At 45.0% G+C, this 20602-nt stretch overlaps 1 protein-coding gene across 1 annotated transcript in view; it reads right to left on the reverse strand.

The window, feature by feature from the left end:
- Positions 1–19820, reverse strand: part of scap (SREBF chaperone) — a 45913-nt gene extending 26093 nt beyond the window's left edge. The window contains exons 1-7 of the mRNA XM_080006088.1: positions 19688–19820; positions 14320–14520; positions 9334–9454; positions 8546–8703; positions 7295–7515; positions 5568–5673; positions 2646–2818 (exon numbers count right to left, since the gene is read on the reverse strand). Coding sequence (XP_079862214.1) covers positions 2646–2818; positions 5568–5673; positions 7295–7515; positions 8546–8703; positions 9334–9454; positions 14320–14441 — 901 coding nt within the window. The 5' untranslated portion in view covers positions 14442–14520; positions 19688–19820. The remainder of the gene's footprint in view (positions 1–2645; positions 2819–5567; positions 5674–7294; positions 7516–8545; positions 8704–9333; positions 9455–14319; positions 14521–19687) is intronic.
- Positions 19821–20602: the final 782 nt, after the last annotated feature.

Genomic DNA, 20602 nt, shown 5'->3' on the forward strand with positions numbered 1-20602 from the left:
GCTGGGTGTGTGTTGTTACTGTGGCATACATGCCAACAATATAAGAAGGATGTAACGGGTGTAACTGAGTGACAGGTAAATAAAATAGTAAGAAAATAAAGTATATATGAAGCACTACTCTTTCTACACTGTGCAAAATTATAAAAAAATATTATTAATATGATATAATATAATTATCAAAAATATATTATTAAATATCTTTTTTTTTAATAATATTTAATATTATATTTGAACATAAATAAAACTAGAATTACCACAATACGGTTGAATGCCTCACGAATCAGTTAAGCTGCAGTTTAAATCCATGTCTGTCCAGACTCATCATATACAGTGGGGCAAAAAAGTATTTAGTCAGCCACCAATTGTGCAAGTTCTCCCACTTAAAAAGATGAGAGAGGCCTGTAATTTTCATCACAGGTATACCTCAACTATGAGAGACAAAATGAGAAAAAAAAATCCAGAAAATCCCATTATCTGATTTTTAAAGAATTTATTTGCAAATCATGGTGGAAAATAAGTATTTGGTCAATAACAAAGTTCATCTCAATACTTTGTTATATACCCTTTGTTTGCAATGACAGAGGTCAAACGTTTTCTGTAAGTCTTCACAAGGTTTTCACACACTGTTACTGGTATTTTGGCCCATTCCTCCATGCAGATCTCCTCTAGAGCAGTGATGTTTTGGGGCTGTCGCTGGGCAACACAGACTTTCAACTCCCTCCAAAGATTTTCTATGGGGTTGAGATCTGGAGACTGGCTAGGCCACTCCAGGACCTTGAAATGCTTCTTACGAAGCCACTCCTTCGTTGCCCGGGCGGTGTGTTTGGGATCATTGTCATGCTGAAAGACCCAGCCACATTTCATCTTCAATGCCCTTGCTGATGGAAGGAGATTTTCACTCAAAATCTCACGATACATGGCCGCATTCATTCTTTCCTTTACACGGATCAGTTGTCCTGGTCCCTTTGCAGAAAAACAGCCCCAAAGCATGATGTTTCCACCCCCATGCTTCACAGTAGGTATCGTGTTCTTTGGATGCAACTCAGCTTTCTTTCTCTTCCAAACACGACCAGTTGCGTTTTTACCAAAAAGTTCTATTTTGGTTTCATCTGACCATATGACATTCTCCCAATCCTCTTCTGGATCATCAAAATGCTCTCTAGCAAACTTCAGACGGGCCTGGACATGTACTGGCTTAAGCAGGGGGACACGTCTGGCACTGCAGGATTTGTGTCCCTGGCGGCGTAGTGTGTTACTGATGGTAGCCTTTGTTACTTTGGTCCCAGCTCTCTGCAGGTCATTCACTAGGTCCCCCCGTGTGGTTCTGGGATGTTTGCTCACCGTTCTTGTGATCATTTTGACCCCACGGGGTGAGATCTTGCGTGGAGCCCCAGATCGAGGGAGATTATCAGTGGTCTTGTATGTCTTACATTTTCTAATAATTGCTCCCACAGTTGATTTCTTCACAACAAGCTGCTTACCTATTGCAGATTCAGTCTTCCCAGCCTGGTGCAGGTCTACAATTTTGTTTCTGGTGTCCTTTGACAGCTCTTTGGTCTTGGCCATAGTAGAGTTTGGAGTGTGACTGTTTGAGGTTGTGGACAGGTGTCTTTTATACTGATAACGAGTTCAAACAGGTGCCATTAATACAGGTAACGAGTGGAGGACAGAGGAGCCTCTTAAAGAAAAAGTTACAGGTCTGTGAAAGCCAGAAATCTTGCTTGTTTGTAGGTGACCAAATACTTATTTTACCGAGGAATTTACCAATTAATTAATTAAAAATCCTACAATGTGATTTCCTGGATTCTTCCCCCATTCTGTCTCTCATAGTCGAAGTGTACCTATGATGAAAATTACAGGCCTCTCTCATCTTTTTAAGTGGGAGAACTTGCACAATTGGTGGCTGACTAAATACCTTTTTGCCCCGCTGTATGCAGTAAAGACTTTGAAGGAATTTAATAAAAGGTATTTTTTGCTGATATGAAATTTATCACTATATTGACATGACTGAATCGTGAATCATTTCCAGTGACAAACTTGCTGTCTTCACTTAAGCCTCGTTTTTTACTCAAAGTACCCAGAACTTTTAGTCCCAGGATCTTTTTTCAAGGAACTTTAAGGTTCCTTCAGCCTGTTGTTGTCTGCGTTACCACCAGGGTCCAAAAGACCCCCAATGGTGATGCAAATTAGTCTGCCAGCATATGAAAGACAACAGCTGTCTTTACGCGTCACTTTTGTCCAGACTGCTCCACTCCAGTCCAGTAGGTGGCGGTCATGCAGAAGACTACACACCAACAAGATGAATAAAACGGATTAAGAAAGACAACCAATGTGGGTGGAATGTTTTTATGGTTGTCTCTCTTTATCCACTTTATTGTTCTGTCCTTGTATTCACTGTCAAAAAAATAAATAAAAATTCGATCTCACACTCAAGAGTTTATTATCCAGTTTGAAAGATTGAAAAACATGAGTTCACACGCGGGACTCCGGCCACGGCTGTCGCCAGGCGCGGAGGTATAAGTAAAAAAAAAAAAAAATAATAATAATAATAAACGGGATAAAGTGAAGTGAATCCTGTCATGGTGGAGCGATAAAACAGGAGGTGAGGTGATATGAACACACAAGTGGCAGCCAGGGGGACTCACGGGTGGAGAAGTAGATGTAGGCGAAGAGGATGATGTAGGTGGTGACGAGGGGAATGAGCTCAGCGATGCCGATCTCCTCCTTGAAGTGCACGTGCACCATGTGGTCCTCCCGCAGGCTGCAGTTGGCCGACGGGTGGAGCTGCTTCAGACGTGCACGCAGGCTCCCCAGAAACCTGCGCACGAGAGCGCGCACGCGGCGCATAAACAAGTGTGCAGAGACAAGCGACGACATTTGGACACAAATGGATGGAAGCACACGTAACAGTCTGCACGACAGTGAAAGATCAGGTTCCATGAAATTAAATATTCAACAGTTTCTTATTTCCAAAAATGTTCTATTTTTATAGAATCACTACAATCACTGCTAAAGCAGAATGTAGAATAAGAGTTTTGAGGGGGTCTGCATGTATTAAAGAGTTACTTTTTTTACTTTTTAAGACATACTTTTGGACAAATAGTCTCAAGTATTAGGTTCAGCTGTAGGCCTCGGGTTTTAGAACATCAGAAATATAGACTGAAGCTGCTTTCACACATGCACTCCGGACCTTTTCCGGAGTTACCCTTTCACACATGTAGCAAAAAAAAAGGGAGATTGTCCGCGTCAGACGCGTTTACGCCACCAGGAAACAATCAGTTTGGTTTGGATGAGGGGCGGAGCCTGGGGAGAGCGTGCAGGAGGCAGGACGTGATGCAATGACGCTGCCGAGTTTTACAGCACACCCAAGATGGGGGACGAGGCTACGGACTTGTCAGTAGTTGGGCTGTTTTTGCATTGATACTCCATGAATTTGGACGTATCCGCAATATAAACTAAAGACTGGAAAGGAATAATGAAGAAAGCAGAAAGGAGTACGCAGTAGCAGCTTGGGCGATCGTGCAAAATTCCAATTACACTTCGAGAACGGGGAGGCCGCGCCTGCACCATGTGGGCGTGGGTGCGCAAGGGGGGTTCGCCCGCGATAGAACGTAATGTAATGTGGCAAATGGGACCTCGCTGTTCAAGAAGTGCAGGACTTATTATTCACAAGTAAAGTGTTTACACAAAAACATCCAGTTTTTACTAAATTAAGTCCCATAGCAACAGGGAGACGTGCGTCTCCACTGTCCCGACAGTGGAGGCACAGGTTTTTTTGGAACGGGACAGTCCCTTAACTCACTTGTGTTTAAGTATGTTGTTTCATACAGGAAACAAACAAAAATAAATAGATCGAAGATAAGAACAAAGGCACGGGAGCTGGCGTGCATCGCTGTCTGGTGGAGAAATGAACCAAAAAAAACCTCCACTCTGATTCTCGGAGTTAGGTTCAAGTTTTCATTTTCCATACAAGTAAGAAACTCAGGAAACATAATAAATCTAAATCTTTCCCTATGAGATTTTATTATTTGTTGCTATATTATTATCACAAGATCTGCATAAAGAGCGGCACAGCAGTGTGTGTGTGTGTGTGTGTGTGTGTGTGTGTGTGTGTGTTGGGGAGGGGGGCTGGGAGCTGGGAGTCCATGTGCCTTTTCTATTTATTTTCATTTGAGCACCTGCCCCTTAAGAGTTTCTGCACGGGAATGTAGAGCAGGGAAGTGAGATCCAGAGTGGTTTCTCAACAGCGCTGAGCTTGAGGGAGAGGGCGAGAGACTCCGCCCCCTCTCTCCCTCTCAGCTCCAGTTTCAGAACACGGTAAATTGCACCTACACCGTTTCAATGCTCTGATTTTTCCCCACGGATTAAAAAAAATAATAATAAGGAAAGAAAGAAAAATACTTTGTCATCCATGTCAATCGCAATTGATGGAGTAGATCACGATTGACGATTTAATCCTTAATCTGCCGGAGCCTACGCAGCAGCTACGCTCCGTGCATGAAGATCCGCACAAAGGTAAATAACACGCGCCACACTGCAAATGTTCCGGACAATTACCTGCTCTGTTCACACATACCGCTCAATCGGACATTACCCGGACTTTGTACAAGGGTGCTGGGTGGGTTAAGTACCAGTAGTGGTCCAGGTCAAATGATTGGGACATTTGCGTTCACACATACAGCTCATCCGGGTAAAGTCTGGATAATTCCAGGTTTACAGTGCATGTATGAAAGCATCATGATACTGAAGAACTTAACTCATTTTGATTTAAAAAATGAATACATTGATGAATAAAATGTAGATAGATTAACACATCAAAAAAAAATTGAATTTAAGACAATTTGCTGACTTTTTTAAGGCCCTATATTTGTAAAACAGACTTTTTTTCTTTTTTACACATATTAGGGGGCTGGTTTGGTGAAAAGAAAGCTTCAATCTTGAATTTGTTCTGAGTTTACTTCCATGTTCCACCAGTTTAACACGTGAGATGAGTCCTTCAGTCAAGTGCTTTGTCACTTTGAAAGACAGTATTATGGGATGCACCCTATGACCCAAATATTTGCCATGTGGTCGAAACCACCGAGCTCCAAGGCGATCTTTCTAATGCTCACTAATGTCGACCATGACATGATTTACGGCAGGATGCACGGCAGGCTGTAAATCATGTCCACGTTTTGTCTTGTAGTGTGAGACTCCTGTCTTCAATTCTGGAGCTAAATATATGTCGCCTCCATAAGCTCCTACTAGAGAGAAAAAGTGATAGACAGGGCCCTAAACTGACTTTTAGTGGTTGCCGAAGTTTTGATTTCTGAAACTGACAAAATGGTGGCTGAAATTTTATAACTGAGTGATAATTATAATTTATAATTGTAACGCAGGTTAGTTTATATATTCATTTTTAAACTGTGTTAAAAGTTTGAACTGTGTCACAAAATGACAATGACAAGTTGACAATGGCCCAAATTTGGTTGCCGGGGCAACTGTTAGAGTCGACCCCATAGAACACAGTAGTAACCGCAGTAGAAAAAAAAAAATTTAACCACTTCAGATTTTTGGACTTATCTTACCGAGCGTCGTAGCGGCCCAGCACCATGGTGATGGTGTACGTCACCACCCTCTTCTTGTTGTAGTGACTGACCCCCGTGTGCTTCCCTGGGACGCCAAACAGCAGGTCTACAGCAACACACACAGTGGTGAATTATTGCACGCCGACATATTAAGAGATATCTGTGCCAACGGTTACAACACCAGCCACCTACGAGCACCGGCATCATATAAGCACTGGATCATCGTGTGTGCACACCCAAATAAATATTGTGTAATATTTTACAACAAATTCAACAAGTTTCTCAACCTGATCAGCATCATCAGTTGCATAAGCCGTTTTGCTTGACAAGCACTTCCAGGGAACAGCCTGGACAGAGAATCCGGGATTCGTGTAAGGGAGTCCGTTAAAAAACTACCCAGTTTGCCATACCATTCCAACACGCATTAAAACAAATACCCGTTATGTCGGATAATTGTGGCATTCCAAACCGCAAGCAGCAGGTCATTGTTCAGACTAAGTGTTCCCAGAGGATGGACAACAAAGGAACACACCGATTAAACTTGTGGCCCCCTTCCCGAAAAAGACACAGGGACACGCGAACCCCTTTTCCAGTACAGTACAGTGTTGATTGTATGTGGCACTTACTGCAAAAGTGTATTTTATAGACTTATTGGCAAAAGCACAGTATTTTATTTTCTTTATGTTTATAAAATAAAAAATGAGCACAAAATTATTTCCAGTTGTTTCTGTGATTTGCAGAATGGGCATTATCATAGGATCTCTATTACCATACAACTCTTTCTTCATTGGCAGTGGTTAAAAGAAAATTAATAATTTAAAAAAATATATATATTTTTTTTTTATCTTTCCCGCAATTTCACCGCAGGGCCGGATTGGGACCGATGCCTTTTTTGAAGCGGATTGGGTTTACTGTGTCGCTGGGTTTCACATAGAATCCAAAAACGTTCTCAAGCAAAGGAACCTCTTGTTCTCTGTCAACACCAAAGCTGCTTTAGTTTTCTGATACCCATAATCCCCCACAGTTCCCTGACTGCCTTCCAACTCTCCTCTCCAAAGACAATGTGCATTATGTGGAAGAAACGGATAGGAATGTTGATTTTTAATCAGCCAAAGTCAAATCGCTGTCAAATGAGTTGGCTATCCTGCAGCAGGGTTAGGTTGGGGTTGACAAGGTAGCGTAGCCCTGGCAAATTAAAAGTTTAGTTCCACCTCCAGGGTGGAAACATTCGGTTGTTTAACCCATCTTTATTTTTAATCAATAGCAAAGAGAACACAGGAAGTTCCCATATTGGCAAAAATATGTTGTATAAAATAGACAACAACGTACTTATCATCTAATTCAGTTTGTGAGGATTTAATAGAGCGACTGGTTCAGGTTCAAGTGTGTAAACGCACATCAATATTCAGAGAATGATATGAAGAATGGGGAAACGCTTAATTAACAGAAATGCATTTTTTTAACCAGTTCTTTCTAATAGTTTGTCCTGCAATCATCAACATATCCTGACTGAAATTTAACTTAAATTTTTCTTTTTAACTATGTTTTACATGTTCAGTTCCAAAGAAGGCGGCGACATATACCGCGCTTATTTATTTTCAACAGGGCAACCAGACCGCACAAGACGGTTGACGATGCCCCAAATCCGGTTGCCGGGGCAACTGAGCATCCATTAATGTCCAGCCCAGATAAGCCTCTCTCTCTCGCTCCCTCCCCGTCCTCCGTACCTCGCAGCGTGGCAGACGTGTGCAGGCCTTTGGGCTCGTGCTTCTGGACCGTCTTGAGAAGGTCCGGGTCCGAGTCGAAGAGCTCCCGCTGGTTCTGCCAGTAGTTGCCGGGGGAAACCAACAGGCAGCCGTGCTCAGGGAGGACCGACTGCATTCGCCGCAGACCCGGCAACAAGTCCGTCACCTGTAGACACAGCTGCTCCAGACTCCTCATCCCGGAACTGGAGGGGAGATTAAATGGAGTTGGGTAGGACAAAGAAAGTTGAAGGATAAAAAGCACATGTGCACGCGCAGTCTTTCTACCGCACAATGGATCAATGTCTATATCAACCCTGACCCCTTGACCCCCCCCCCCCCCCCCCCCCGGGTCAAGGTCAGTAAAAAAAAGGTCCCCCTTCAAATAATGTAACTACGCTGAAATGTTTTGTATATTTGCTCTGGATTACTGGCTGCTGTAAATCTATACTTTGAGCAGAACCCCCCTGGTAAACAAGACAGATGACCTGATAACATATAGGACTGAGGTGTACCAGGAATGAATCAGCAAATTTTAGCTACAACCACAACAGCTCTCCGCCGTTGGGGCGCACGGCGAGCCGTGTCGGACCCGGATGACTCACCCATATAAAAATATTTTATAATAATTCAGATATATTTCATATATATATTATTTATATAATATGAATAATATCATTAATAATTTACGATTACCCTTATTTATCATTCCTCATTGAAATGCTATCCCTGTGCATTTTGTAAGCTTCTATCTGTTTAATCCTGTTATTGTCATTGACACCGACAAGAAAGAAAAACAAACAAAAAAAAACTGTTCGAGAGGAATCTCAGTGGACTGACGGGTTTCAGACCGATGAGTCAACTCGTTGCCTTTCAGGGGCCAGTCCTAGATGTTTATCAGGAAGCGGTGGCAGACACTATATTTTACAAGTGGTTGGCAAATTTTATCTGAATCTAATAACAGAGTGGTTATCCACACACAATTTCCTTGCTACAATACTTTCTACACATACAGATTTTTTTTTTCCAACATTTGAAATGTTGACACCAGGGCGACAAGACTGCACAAGATGGTTGACAAGGCCCGAAATCCGGTCGCACCGGGCAACTGGGCAACTGTTGTTGGGGCCCTGCAAACACTAGTTTGAAATTTGAAAAACGTATTTAAAACGTTATGGCATGAGAACAACTCGCCGTCTCACTTCATTTAAACAACCAGACAGTAGGTGTAGTTACCCGTCAGAGTGCACGTGGTTTCGGATCTCCTCCAGGAGGGTGAAGACGCGGCCCAGCGGTGAGCGGAACACGTCCACCGGAACCAGGCTGCTCTCCCACGGAGAGACCGCCGCCTTCACCAGCACCTGCTGGATGTAGGCCACTGGAGGCCCCCGGTACTATGCCCCGCGCACACGCACACACATACACGCACACCACACACACCACACACAGATAAATATTTGTATATATTCATGGAAGCACGTGCACAACTGTAAAACACACAAACGGTTTATCTAGATTGCATTTGCATTGATTACATTTCAAGAGCCACATGTTGTCTGTGGTCACAAAATCCAAACGTTTATCAAGGGCCGGGGAGCTGCCTCCAGGTGAGGCGTACAGAATTTGGCTTTCAAATTAACATTGAAAATGGCTGCTGTGAAGTGAAATTGGCTTGCGCTGGTGGAGGAAAAGCAACTTCTTTTCCAAAAGACGTCAGATGAAGTACGCGAGTCAGGATATATTTTAGTTTGTAGAGTCGTAGCTTGTAAACTGGAGGGATCATGCTCAGTTTAACACTTTGTTTTGGTCACAACATTGTCGATTTTGGCAGCACGGTGTAAGTCCAGCTTTGCCCGGTCAACTCCACTTTCATTACACATAAACACCAGCAGGCCCAACGAGTAAATAAACCCCCCGAGAAAACCAGCCCGCCTGAGGCCATGTGCTTCCATTATTGATGAGCCTCCAACTTTGCAATCCAACTCGTGTGTGTGTGTGTGTGTGTGTGTGTTTTCTAGACCTACCCAGTCCGGCCGTTCTCCAAAGTCTCCCTGTGCCTCATGGGAAGGGACGGTGTAGTCGCGCACGCCCGTGGTGAACTCCACGGGCCCCGTCCCAGGCAGGGGCAGCTTCAACAACGGGTAACTGGGTGAAAAAGAGAAAGGGAAGGATTTAGAGTGCGTGTGTGTAATATGGGTCGTGATGGTTGAAGTTGTGGCGTGAGAATTTTAATTTTTGACATAAATACCAATTATTTGAAACGGGCCATGCATGTAGACACAGCTTAGAGCCGACAATTATTACATAATCGCAATTGTTTGAACTAGTCAGTTTGTAAAATCATCTCAATTATTTATATCCCAATATTCAATAAATGGCTCGTCTTCTTAAGGCAGCTGTGTATTATTACACAATTATATGCACATATGATGAGAGTGGCGTACAAACAAAAAGTATACATACATTACTTATATATAATAACTTCTCCATTCGTTTTTTTTAAAACAAGAAGTGAGTTAAGCAGATTCAGTGTGTGGACATTGCAGATCACAGATCAGCTTGTGGTTCCCAAAGCTGACAAAACGGTTGCCACATTCTACTATTTAAAATTTCTGAACAAGATGGTATACCGTGCTTTTTCTTTTAAGGTACGAAAAGTGTTCAACGGCGGGGCAACCGAACGGCACAAGACAATGGCCCCTCAACCGGTAACTGTCGAGCACTGTATTGTTAAACATTCAAAACACCGCTGAACGAAATGCAGTTGATTCGTGAGGCCGGGTGCACCGGAGCAACCTACCCCTGAAGAGACGAGGACTCTCACAGACAACCACTTATCAGTATATTTATGTTTTAAATTGCGTGAGACACACAGACAAACAAATCGAGTCGGAGGGATAAATCATCCACTGTCAAGTTAATCAGAGAGTAGGGATGCTGCTGCTGTGTACAGGTCTCTGTGTACGAACACCTCTCTGGGAACATGAAACCGGGGCATCTGGGGGCTTTTGTTTCCAAATTAAGTATTAACTAGAGACCATTCCTTCCTATCCCCGCGGGGCATGGGCTGGCTCCTATGAAACAGGTTTACCTCTGAACCCTTGGGAGCAGATGGCGCTGGGGGTTGGGGCGGGATGATCGGTGTGAGCAGGTAGGGAGGCTCTGGGCACTTTCCTACCAGAAGTATGGCATTCTTCTCTGAGAAAAAGACGCATCGCAGAGGGATTAGCCTCCATCTCTGATGGCGTGTGGATGGGGTAGGGTAAACAGGGCTAGTCTCAACCAGCGCTGACAATTCCCTGGAAATAATGGCAACTTAATGCTATAGGGGAAGTATAAATGTCTGCACTGCTGACAGGACTGCACTGTAGCTAGCAACCATCGAGCTCGTCAGCAATAACTACCTGGTTGTTGTTTTTCATCTTGATGAATCTTAAATATGTCAATCACGAAAGAAAATATTTCATTCAAACTGCTGTTTGAATGAAAGGAATTAATCCATTTGATTTATATTTTCATATCAGATCTTTATTATCAAAACTGGTCAAGCTGAGCCCCAGACGAGTACTGAGCACTCTACTGAACATGATCTCACCAGAATTAACCTCTGTGACTGAAAGTGATTTTCCTCCACAGTTCAACAAGGAACCAGCTTGTTATTATGGGATGGTGGTGGAGCTTACAACTTCCACACAGCTCCTCTGTATCCGTTGGCGTGCAGCTGCACGACTGAGAAAATAAACTCTCACCCGCACCACATGCTCCCCCCCATCGGTTCTCTCCCGCTCCTCTTGTATCTCTCTTTTCTTCTCCTCCAGCTCTCCTCTCCATCCTCATATTAATCCACATCCCCCCTGCTTTCTGTAAGGTCACTGTACAACCGTGGCTCCACAAAGGGCTGCATTGTCCGGCCCCTGGCCCCCCTCCTGACAGACAGATGGAGGGCCAGGACCATCGTTCTCACAGGGACACTTTCTCACAGCCCCCCACACACACGTTAACTTTTCCTTTGCAGCCCCCAGCCACGGTTCGGTTGGCACCCCGCTGCAAGGTGCTTTCAGGACAGTGCGCAGCAGGTCCCTGTGAGTGCTTTTGGCAATACTTTTACAGGCGAAGCAACCGACCTATGACCTCGTATTGGATCACTGGTTCAACAGCGTGAAGGATAGAGTGTATGTATAGAGGCTCTTACTGTTCCTCTGTCCAGTCACTTTCTTTTAATTTGTCGTTCCTACACAGAGGATCACAATACTTTATCGGTTTCTGAATGCCAAAAAAAACATGTCCCAAAAACATGGGTTTTTTTTGCTGAAAGTAACAGTCAGATTATGCATTCTACCCATTCTAACATGCCTCTAAACCATCCTGTTCCTGACACTCTGTCTCAGTGTGTGTGTGGCTTTAGGCGGCACACAAACTGAGACAAGAAATTAGCAATCCAGTTGCTGAATCTTCACTCATATTAGCTCTACAAGGCCTAACATTCAAGTTTGTTCCGACTTCCGTAAGGCAAGGGCAATAAAATAAATACATCTACAATAAAAAAATACTCTGACCGGATAGCGTGGTGCGGCCGCATAACTTTTTTTATTTTTTACAAAGAAACAAAACAGCACAACTATTTTTTTAATACTTACATTTCCCTCGTCTACTGCAGTTGTGTCACGGACAGTCGATATTAATTTCTCTTTATTTTAAAAGATTTGTGCTGGTCTTTGCAGCCAACAAAAAAGCAGCTCCCATGGTTAGCTCTTAGCTTCGATGCTAGCGGGTCCGGTGGCACTCCAGCCATGGGTGGAGTTATGGTGCATTCCATTTGAACAAGGAAGTCGGAATTTTCAAGTTCCCAGTCAGAGATTTCAACTGCAACGCCCCCGAAGACGGATTTTCGACTCAGAAAGTAGAAAGAACCTCACCAACCTCAAAATCCAAGATGGCTGCTCCATGCATAAACAATAAGTGAAAGCGGTAGTATCTTATTCTAGTGAGGCCCTAAATGACGTAGATAAGGGCTGCAAATGTGAATGGCTTGTTTTCATTACATGTTTTCTGAAATAGACAGGTCACAAAAAACTGACTGGGTTGTCTTATTTCACAATGTGGTGTGGGGATGGTGTGGTTTCAGCAGCCACACCTGTCCTGGGTGTAGGTGATTGGGGCCAAGGAGCACAGTGGCTGCATACCTGTTGCTCGTTGATTGATCTAACTAGCAACAGGTAAAACTCCCATACTCACACACACAGGAGAGGAGCCCTGGTCATGACATGCTGCCCATCTGCTCCGGGGCTTGTTCCACCTAGTCCCCTCTCTACAATAAACTGGTATCTTCTCAACCCTGTGTCTGTGTCTCTGTGCCGGTCCCGCCACAATGGCACATGAACAGGGACCCTCCGGCAAGGGGAAGGGACACAGAAGGGCCGTCCGAAGATACCCTGGAGCTACCAGCGGGTCAACGGGCGGCCCCAGCACCCACCCTCCCTCTACTGGCAGCAGCAGCAGCACCCAGGGGGTCCGGTGGAGGACCGGGGAGAAGCTGTCGCAGCAACCACCGAGGGTAGCCTGCAGCTAGCTGCTCCGCCTAGCATCCACTGCCGGGACCATCCAGCAACCAGGCTAATCCTCCAAGTAGCCCCCACAACAGCCAAACCCGGCCACGCCGTCGCCCTAGGGGAGGGTCGCTAATTGACCATTCTGTTTCAGGGAACCACGCCCCCTGGAAAGGGACCCGTTATTTTTTGTTGGACTTTTTTGTTGGTATGAGGTCTGGAAACCCTGTTCAGAGTCTGTCCTTTAAGGTAAAGTAACCCTGTGTCAGAGTCCAGGCATTTTTTCCCACTCTTTTTTTGTTCTACTTGGTTGGGAGGGGGGGCTCAGTTTGGTGTCGGGGGTATGTGGTGTGGGGATGGTGTTGTTTGAGCAGCCACACACATCTTGGTCTAGGTAATTGGGGCCCAGGATCAGTGTGGCTATATACCTGTTGGTCGTTGATTGGCCTGACCAGCAACAGGTAAAACCCCCATCCCCACACACCCACAGGAGAGGAGCCCTTCTCATGACATGCGTCCATCTGCTCTGGGGCATTCCACCTAGCCCCTTCTCTACAATAAACTGGTATCTTCTCAGCCCTATCGTCTGTGTCTCTGTGCAGGAGTTCCCTGAAAACGCCACGAAGGGGGCATGTGGGAGGCAGATCTGCCACACATAGTTTTTGTGTTAGTAGGCCCATCAGAGACCCATTAATGTGAAAAGCACTGATAAAGTGAGTTTTTCATAATAGGTCCCATTTAACTCAGGTAGTGACAATTATAAATAATTTTATTATAATAAATGAATTATTTTACGGACTTCATATTTTATTCCACTATATTTCAATGCAAATATCTCTAAATTCTGGAACTTATAAATTTTACTATACAGATACATCAGAATGAACCTGCCAAGAATAAGGAGAAACCCAATTGTAGCTTTATCAATAGAGGTTCTGTAGTATATTTAGCTTAATCAATATAGGTTAATACATTTATGGTTGAAGTATATTTTTACATGAGTAGGATCTTAATTTCAGAGTTTCTACTTGTTAAACAAAGTGCGGCAAAAAGGACAAAGAGGAGCAAAGTTATACAGTTCAATGTGCATGTCCAGTCCACAACATTTCCCACTGACAAAATAGTAAAAGAAAATAAACTAAATATGAACGCAGCACCAAATCCAGAAATACCAAAAGCGGTAGAAATGCATGTGCTGGGGTGTACCCCTAAACGTTGTTTTCTTGTTGTTCTAGTTCTGTTCTGGCTACCTAAAAACCGTCACATCCTGGTTTTCTGAAACAATACTGCCTCCTGCACTGAAAGACTCAAATGCAACCGTTTCCTCAAGAATGGCCTGGCATTATCTCAGATCCGACCACACGATTCGAGTGAAGCTCTGCCAAAAGGCCTCCTGCAACACGAGACAAACAATCTCAATTAATACCCAGTTAGGGACAAGTGTGTATGTGGAAAGGTACCCACCAGCAGGTGAGGATGCTGATCGAGGTGAAGAGGACGATGGGTACTGGGTAGGAGGCACAGAGCAGCCCATGGCGGTAGAAGGCCGCCGATATCTTGTCTCGGAGCCGCTCGCGCAGCGTCATCCTGGGGGGTGGGGTCAGCTGCCGGCCATTGGGGAGCGCTGGGCGGCCGGGGACGATGCGGCGCGGTGCATCCAGGGACCTGCCGGTTAAACACATGGGTCAGAAAAAAACAAATTCTGACAGGAGATAGATATGGAAAATGGCGATTCTCCCATTACCAGTATCATTATTATACACCCACAGCTTTCATCCAGTCAGTACACAATTTCTTTGAATGACGGAAAACTCCAAAAGAAACACAAACGGAGAACATCGATGGTGACACTGTACTCACAGCAAATCTTGTCTTTTTATGCAGTGTAATTTTGCATTTTACAAGGTAAACATGAGATAAGCATGAACATTTATTTGTGGTACGCCTTGGAAAATTTGTCAAAATTGTATTCAATTGAAATACTGAATTCTCTGACTATTGACCAAACATTTACGTATCAATGTAATATTGAATCGGATGTGCTCTGTTAATCCTCCTAGTTGATCCAGTTGTTGGTCCAAAAAATTTTAAAAATCACGGGATCAGGAACCAGCAAGTAATTAAAAACAGATGAAAGCAGGCCTTTACCAAGGAACATCCTAAGATAGAAGTCTCATTTAGAGACTTGTGAGCCACATATAGTGAGTTGAGGTGCCTCACGCTACTACATACATCAGCTCTACAGCCCAAAATGAGGATGGCTCCAGGCCAAGGTTCTCCAGGTTTCAAGAGGTAATATCACACTGCATGTCATTCAGAGGGGAGGGATCGGACCTTCCAGAGCGCCCTCACTACCTGGATTAAAAACATGCCAAGAGTGCTGGCATACATGCTCACGTGGGACATGTTTATCCTAGCATCCAATTCACACAGGCCTCGCATAGTGAGTCAGTACTGTCTGAGGCACACAGAACCCATTGAGAAAACCCAGAAGGTGTGGACGCTCCCGTAGTTAATGTCCAACTCAGAGAGACGACACACGGGTACACACACACACACACACACACACCCCGGAAACCACAGCACGCACACCTTAGCCGACAACAGTCTCTTTGTTACAGGACACACATTTCCAGCTCCCACAAGCTTCCCAGAACACAAGCCTCCCATCTTTCACACAGAGAGGCTAAAGCAGGGCTGCCTTTAAAAGCCCAAAAAGTAATCAGCCATAGCATAATCATTTCCTGTAATGTAAAAAAATACAGCAAATAATGTAATTAGGCCAATAAAACCATGAAAAGGAATATGGCTATTTATGTGATAACTATCACATGTTTTATTACTTTATTACAGGCCCGTTCGTCATTTTTGTCCAGATAATAAGAAAAAAAACTAGCTGAAAAGTCTTGCAATGCAATATTTTAGTTCCACAAAATATATTCACCTTAAACTTGTTGCTGTAATTTGTAATTTTCTGAAACGATCTTGACACCCGCATTGTAACTCAGCATGGAAAAGTCACTCACAGATAAGTTTTGATTCAGAATTGTGTATCAACAAGATAACTGGGGTTTATCAATATTTTGCCCATGAGTGGTAATGTCCTCACTATTTTTGCCACACACGCGTTATAAAACACTTAAAACACCAATATACTTAGTGTCTCACTAAGGTTAAAAAGTTTAAAAATTAATTTCTTCAAAGTATCTCATTAATGATAAATGGATGATAAATAAATTCTCAGACCAAAGTGAGGTTAACAACAGATGTCAATCCATATATTATTCTTTGTGCACATCAACTTTAATGCCACCTGTGTTTAGCATTATTATTATTATGCTATTTAACTAAAACTCAGAGCCTCTAAGAGCTGTTGACATGATCCATCATGTTTAACACTCCACTTAAGACAAAATTAGTGTCTAGTTAAGCAAAGGGTCTGAAGCCGCTTGAATGGAAGAAATACGACCAAAAACACTGAAAACGAGATGCAACAGTTTTCTGATCGGTTTCACCCTAAACCCTCACAGAAGACAGTTCAGTTCCTTTCCTTGTTTAGATTTTTTAAATCGCAAGACATTTCATGCTTTGGATTTCAGGACCTTAGGTACAACCTGGATTTAGATCACCGCCACGTTCATATCTCGTCTGAATTAGTTGGGTTTTTTTTACGGTGCCTGGAAGCCCGTTGGCCTCGCTCGCTCTGTACTTTAAGCCTCCTACCTGCCGTGCGGTGGCCAGGTCCGCTCCCTGGCTCGCCCGCTCCGCTCGCGTCCCCCAAACGCCCCGACGCAGAGTTTCTTGAGCTTCACGTGCGCCTCCGGGTTCACGTAGCGCTCTCTTTTCCACTCTGTGGCAGGCAGAGCGCGGCGCGACTGCTCCGTTCCGCCCCCCGGGGGAGACGGAAACATCCCCCCCACCGTGGGTAGAACTCACCCCCGGGGACTCTCTTGATCTGCCCCTATTAATACCCTGCAGCATAAACAACAATGGCTACCGCAAGAGGTCAAAGGGGAGCTTTGAGGTGAAGCCTTGGGCGGGAGGAGCAACCCCCCTCCCGCTGGAGGGGTGAGCGAGCTTCTCGTCCATACGACCGCGCGGCGGGGGAACACCACCGTCGACCGCTTCCATGTCACGCCATCCTCCCCGGGCGGTGTGAATTGTGCCGCGCTGTCCGGGGTGACGTGGGTGTAGCCAGGTATACCCATGGCGGTGTCCGTCAGTGAGCTAATCTGGGATTGAGCCGATCAGAAATGGAACGAGTGGGACTCATGTCCTGTGCCTCAGCCCGTCCTCATCGCAGCGCAGGGCAGCAGTGAGCAGAGAATCCCACATCTTTTCAGAACCCCGATGGAGATCTGGAAAGTTTTAAAAGCGCCGAAACTGTCTGGAAAAATAAACAACAGCTATTAACCTGGTGCTGCCATGTTTTTAACCATTGCAATGGGATTAACTACTCACAGAACGCAACCGGGGCAAAGCACAATGAGCCAAACTAAAGACTTTGACTGTTCTGGCATTAGCCTGGAAAATCCACTAATATGAGAAAGCTGTGCCCAATGCCAGAGCTGTTATTACAACCACGACCCAACAGAAAACACTCAAACACGCCGACCACGTGAAAATACACTGACAAAGAAAAACGTTGCTCCTGATAAGGAGAGCACAATGTTTTGCATGGTGAACCCAAATTCAATTAAGAAGATCGTTGCGGGTCAATGCAGTTTAATTAAGGAGCCGGAGGATTAAGGAACGCTTATAGAAAGGCTGACAACACCGCTGTATGTTGCACCACTTGAGATCCTCTAAAAACGGCCGAGCACCGGCCACTCACCTCTTCTCCACACTTCCCAATATCCCCAATTTGAAGGCATCTCCGGGATGTATGGCCTCCATCGGCACAAAGAGTCCTTTCCAGCAACGCAATTACAATCCTTGAGACTATCAGCAGCCAAACACCGCACCGACATCCTCGTGCACACGAGTTTAGGCCGTGTTCAAACTCATGTTAAAAAAAGAAAAAAAACGAAAAAAGAACAAACAGCGGTTGGGGAGGGGGATCCCGCGGACAGTGGAGCGGAGGGACGAGCTCTGCGCGGAGCAGCGGCGTGTTGCAACACCACCTTTTACAGCCACGGGAGGAAGGAACTAAAACCGCTCGTCAATCAGTTACCACCATCCATGTCATTATCCACCCCCTTATTATTTCGCGCGAGATGCTTTGACAGCTCTTAACAGCAGCCGGGGTTTGTCAACTGGTGGCCCGGGGACAAAATTGTGGCCCAGACGTCAATGTTGATTCGGCCCGTGAATAAGATAAATTAGCGATGAGCAAATGGAAAAAAAGAAACACAAGACCAACTAGACTAATGTACTTCGATCCAGTTTCCCCTGTTTGTCTCCTCAAACAACCACAATGGGCTGAAGCGACGGGATATCTTTAACTATTTCCATTACTTGGCTGGTAAATACAGGACCATGCGGGAAAACATTTAAGGATGCGCTGGAAAAGTCGCAACATTGATCATGTTGACGCAAGAAGAAAAACGTTTCACTTTCCACCGTTTCACACCGAATATGTTTTTTACATATTCATACAAACCTGCATAAAGTCCTAGTATTACTCAAAACGTGAATTGATGTTTATTGTAAACGTCATCGTATTGCATTTTCTCTTTATTTCGTTTTGTTGTATTATCGGTATTATATATATTGAAAGCCCATTTTTCCATTCATTGTCTATATGACTCATACTATTGCCTATTATTGTAATGTGAGCTGCTGTTACTCTAGAAATGTTCCTCTGGGGATGAATCAATTCTCTTTATTGCAGAGATGGATTCATTTGGGAAATAACCTCATGGCTGAAGGTTATTTTTAAAACAAACAAACCTCTGGCTTTGCAGAGAGTTTAAAATCCAACATGTGTAAGGCTTGTCAGATAATGCTTCTGTTGAAGTTTTTGGGGTTTTTTTTGCACATCACCCCATCGTCAACGGGCAAAGAAAATTAAAAAAAAAGATTAGATGATGAATTAGATGACTTTGAGGGGTCAGAAATGCACATTAAAAAAAAAAAAAAAAAAAAAGGGTGAAAGCAGCGTCGGAGGTGACCATGCACAGCCACTCGCATGATGGAGTGATGCAAGCCTGTCGCAACATCAGCTCCAGCAGGAAGCACATGCAACGCCACACACCCCGCCGATCAACTGAGCGGTAGCTCCCTTCTCAGCCGCCCCCCACCGCCCCCCAAAAAAGACACTTTTGACAAGTAAAAAAAAAAAAAAAAAAGGCCCCACGGTGGATTATACACACACACACACACACACACACACACACACACTACATGTAGGACGGGCAGCAACTTAGCTGTCAGCTGTGCGGGCTGCATGCTAACGGTGGCTAACACGCTGCTAATGGACTGGAAGCCTCTGCCGTGGTGTCGGCGGAATTAAATGAGCTTCGCCGAACAACCGACGACACAACGGGCGTCAAAACAAACGACCCAACGGGCGTCAAAACAAACGACGCCGGAGGCGCGGAGGCGCACACGCTACCAGCTACATGCTACGAGCGCCGCGGTTCCGAGGGAGGGAGATTAGCGCCCAGCGACGTTATCCATTAGCACTCTGCCCGCGCGGTACCGGGACGCTCGTTCGGCAGGCGCTACCGTCTGCGGCTTCGGCTCCGCGGGGACCCTGTAGTCGGCGACCGTTCCGAGTTTGCCTCGATAACAATCCTCCATCAAAAGGGAAGAAAGAAAAGCGGGGCGGCCGGGACGCTAGCCGTGCTAGCTACTTAGCCGCGGCTCGGTCCGGGTGCGTTCAACTTGCCTGGGCAGGTTCCACGTGGTTCGGAGACAGACGCGGACGGCGCTCCCGCGCTCCTCGATTCCTCCCTTAATTGTTCCGGATTAAAACCCCCGCCAGAGAACAGCCGCTGATGACGGCGAGGCTCCCGGGGGCTGACCGGCTCTCATCCTCGCCTCGGTTCCCGGAGCCATGCAGTAGTTACTGGGTGTCAGACGCTCTCCGCTCGGACCCTTCAGCCTCCGCCGGATAAACAGTGAAACCGCGACCCCCGGCGGCGGAACCGGCGCATGACCACGGTTTTTTTTTTGTTTGTTTAGGTTTTGTGTTTTGCCTTTAACCTCGACTTCAGGGTGCATTTTATTGGATTTGCGTTGATCATTTAGGGCTTATTCTAGAGATGCAAAACAAAAAAAAAAAAAGACAAAAAAACATTACGTGCAGCATTGTGGGGAGAAGCCTGAGCCCTGTGCATGTGCGTTGTTTAACGGGGCACTGATGGGTCGTGTTGCTCACTGTGCGGGTGTGAGGGCGAGCCGCCGAAACGTGCGAGACCGAAGGCGGAAGATCGAGTGCAATGGCCGGACAAAAGACAAACGCTTTTTGTTTTTTCGAGAGATCTCCTACGTTTGTCTGATATTGCGTCAATTTCTTCCGGTGTTCTTGTGGCGAGCGTCTTGTCTTCCCATCGTTGCGTACGCCGATCTTTTACATGCGTAGGAAATACGGGAACATTTGCGTCACCCAGCTACGTTTTTATTGCGGGTGTGAACACCGGCAATATTACTGTTAACACGACAACGGAAACAGCCCCAACAAACAGTGAATTTATCAATAAAACTGTAGGTTATTAAAATAAATGAATAAATAAATAGAACCCTGGTGTTGCTTTGGCTGTAATGTGGAGTGAGATTTGCACTGAATGCAGACGGTGGATTT

Source organism: Zeus faber (assembly GCF_960531495.2).
Source record: "Zeus faber genome assembly, chromosome: 8".
NCBI lineage: Eukaryota > Metazoa > Chordata > Actinopteri > Zeiformes > Zeidae > Zeus > Zeus faber.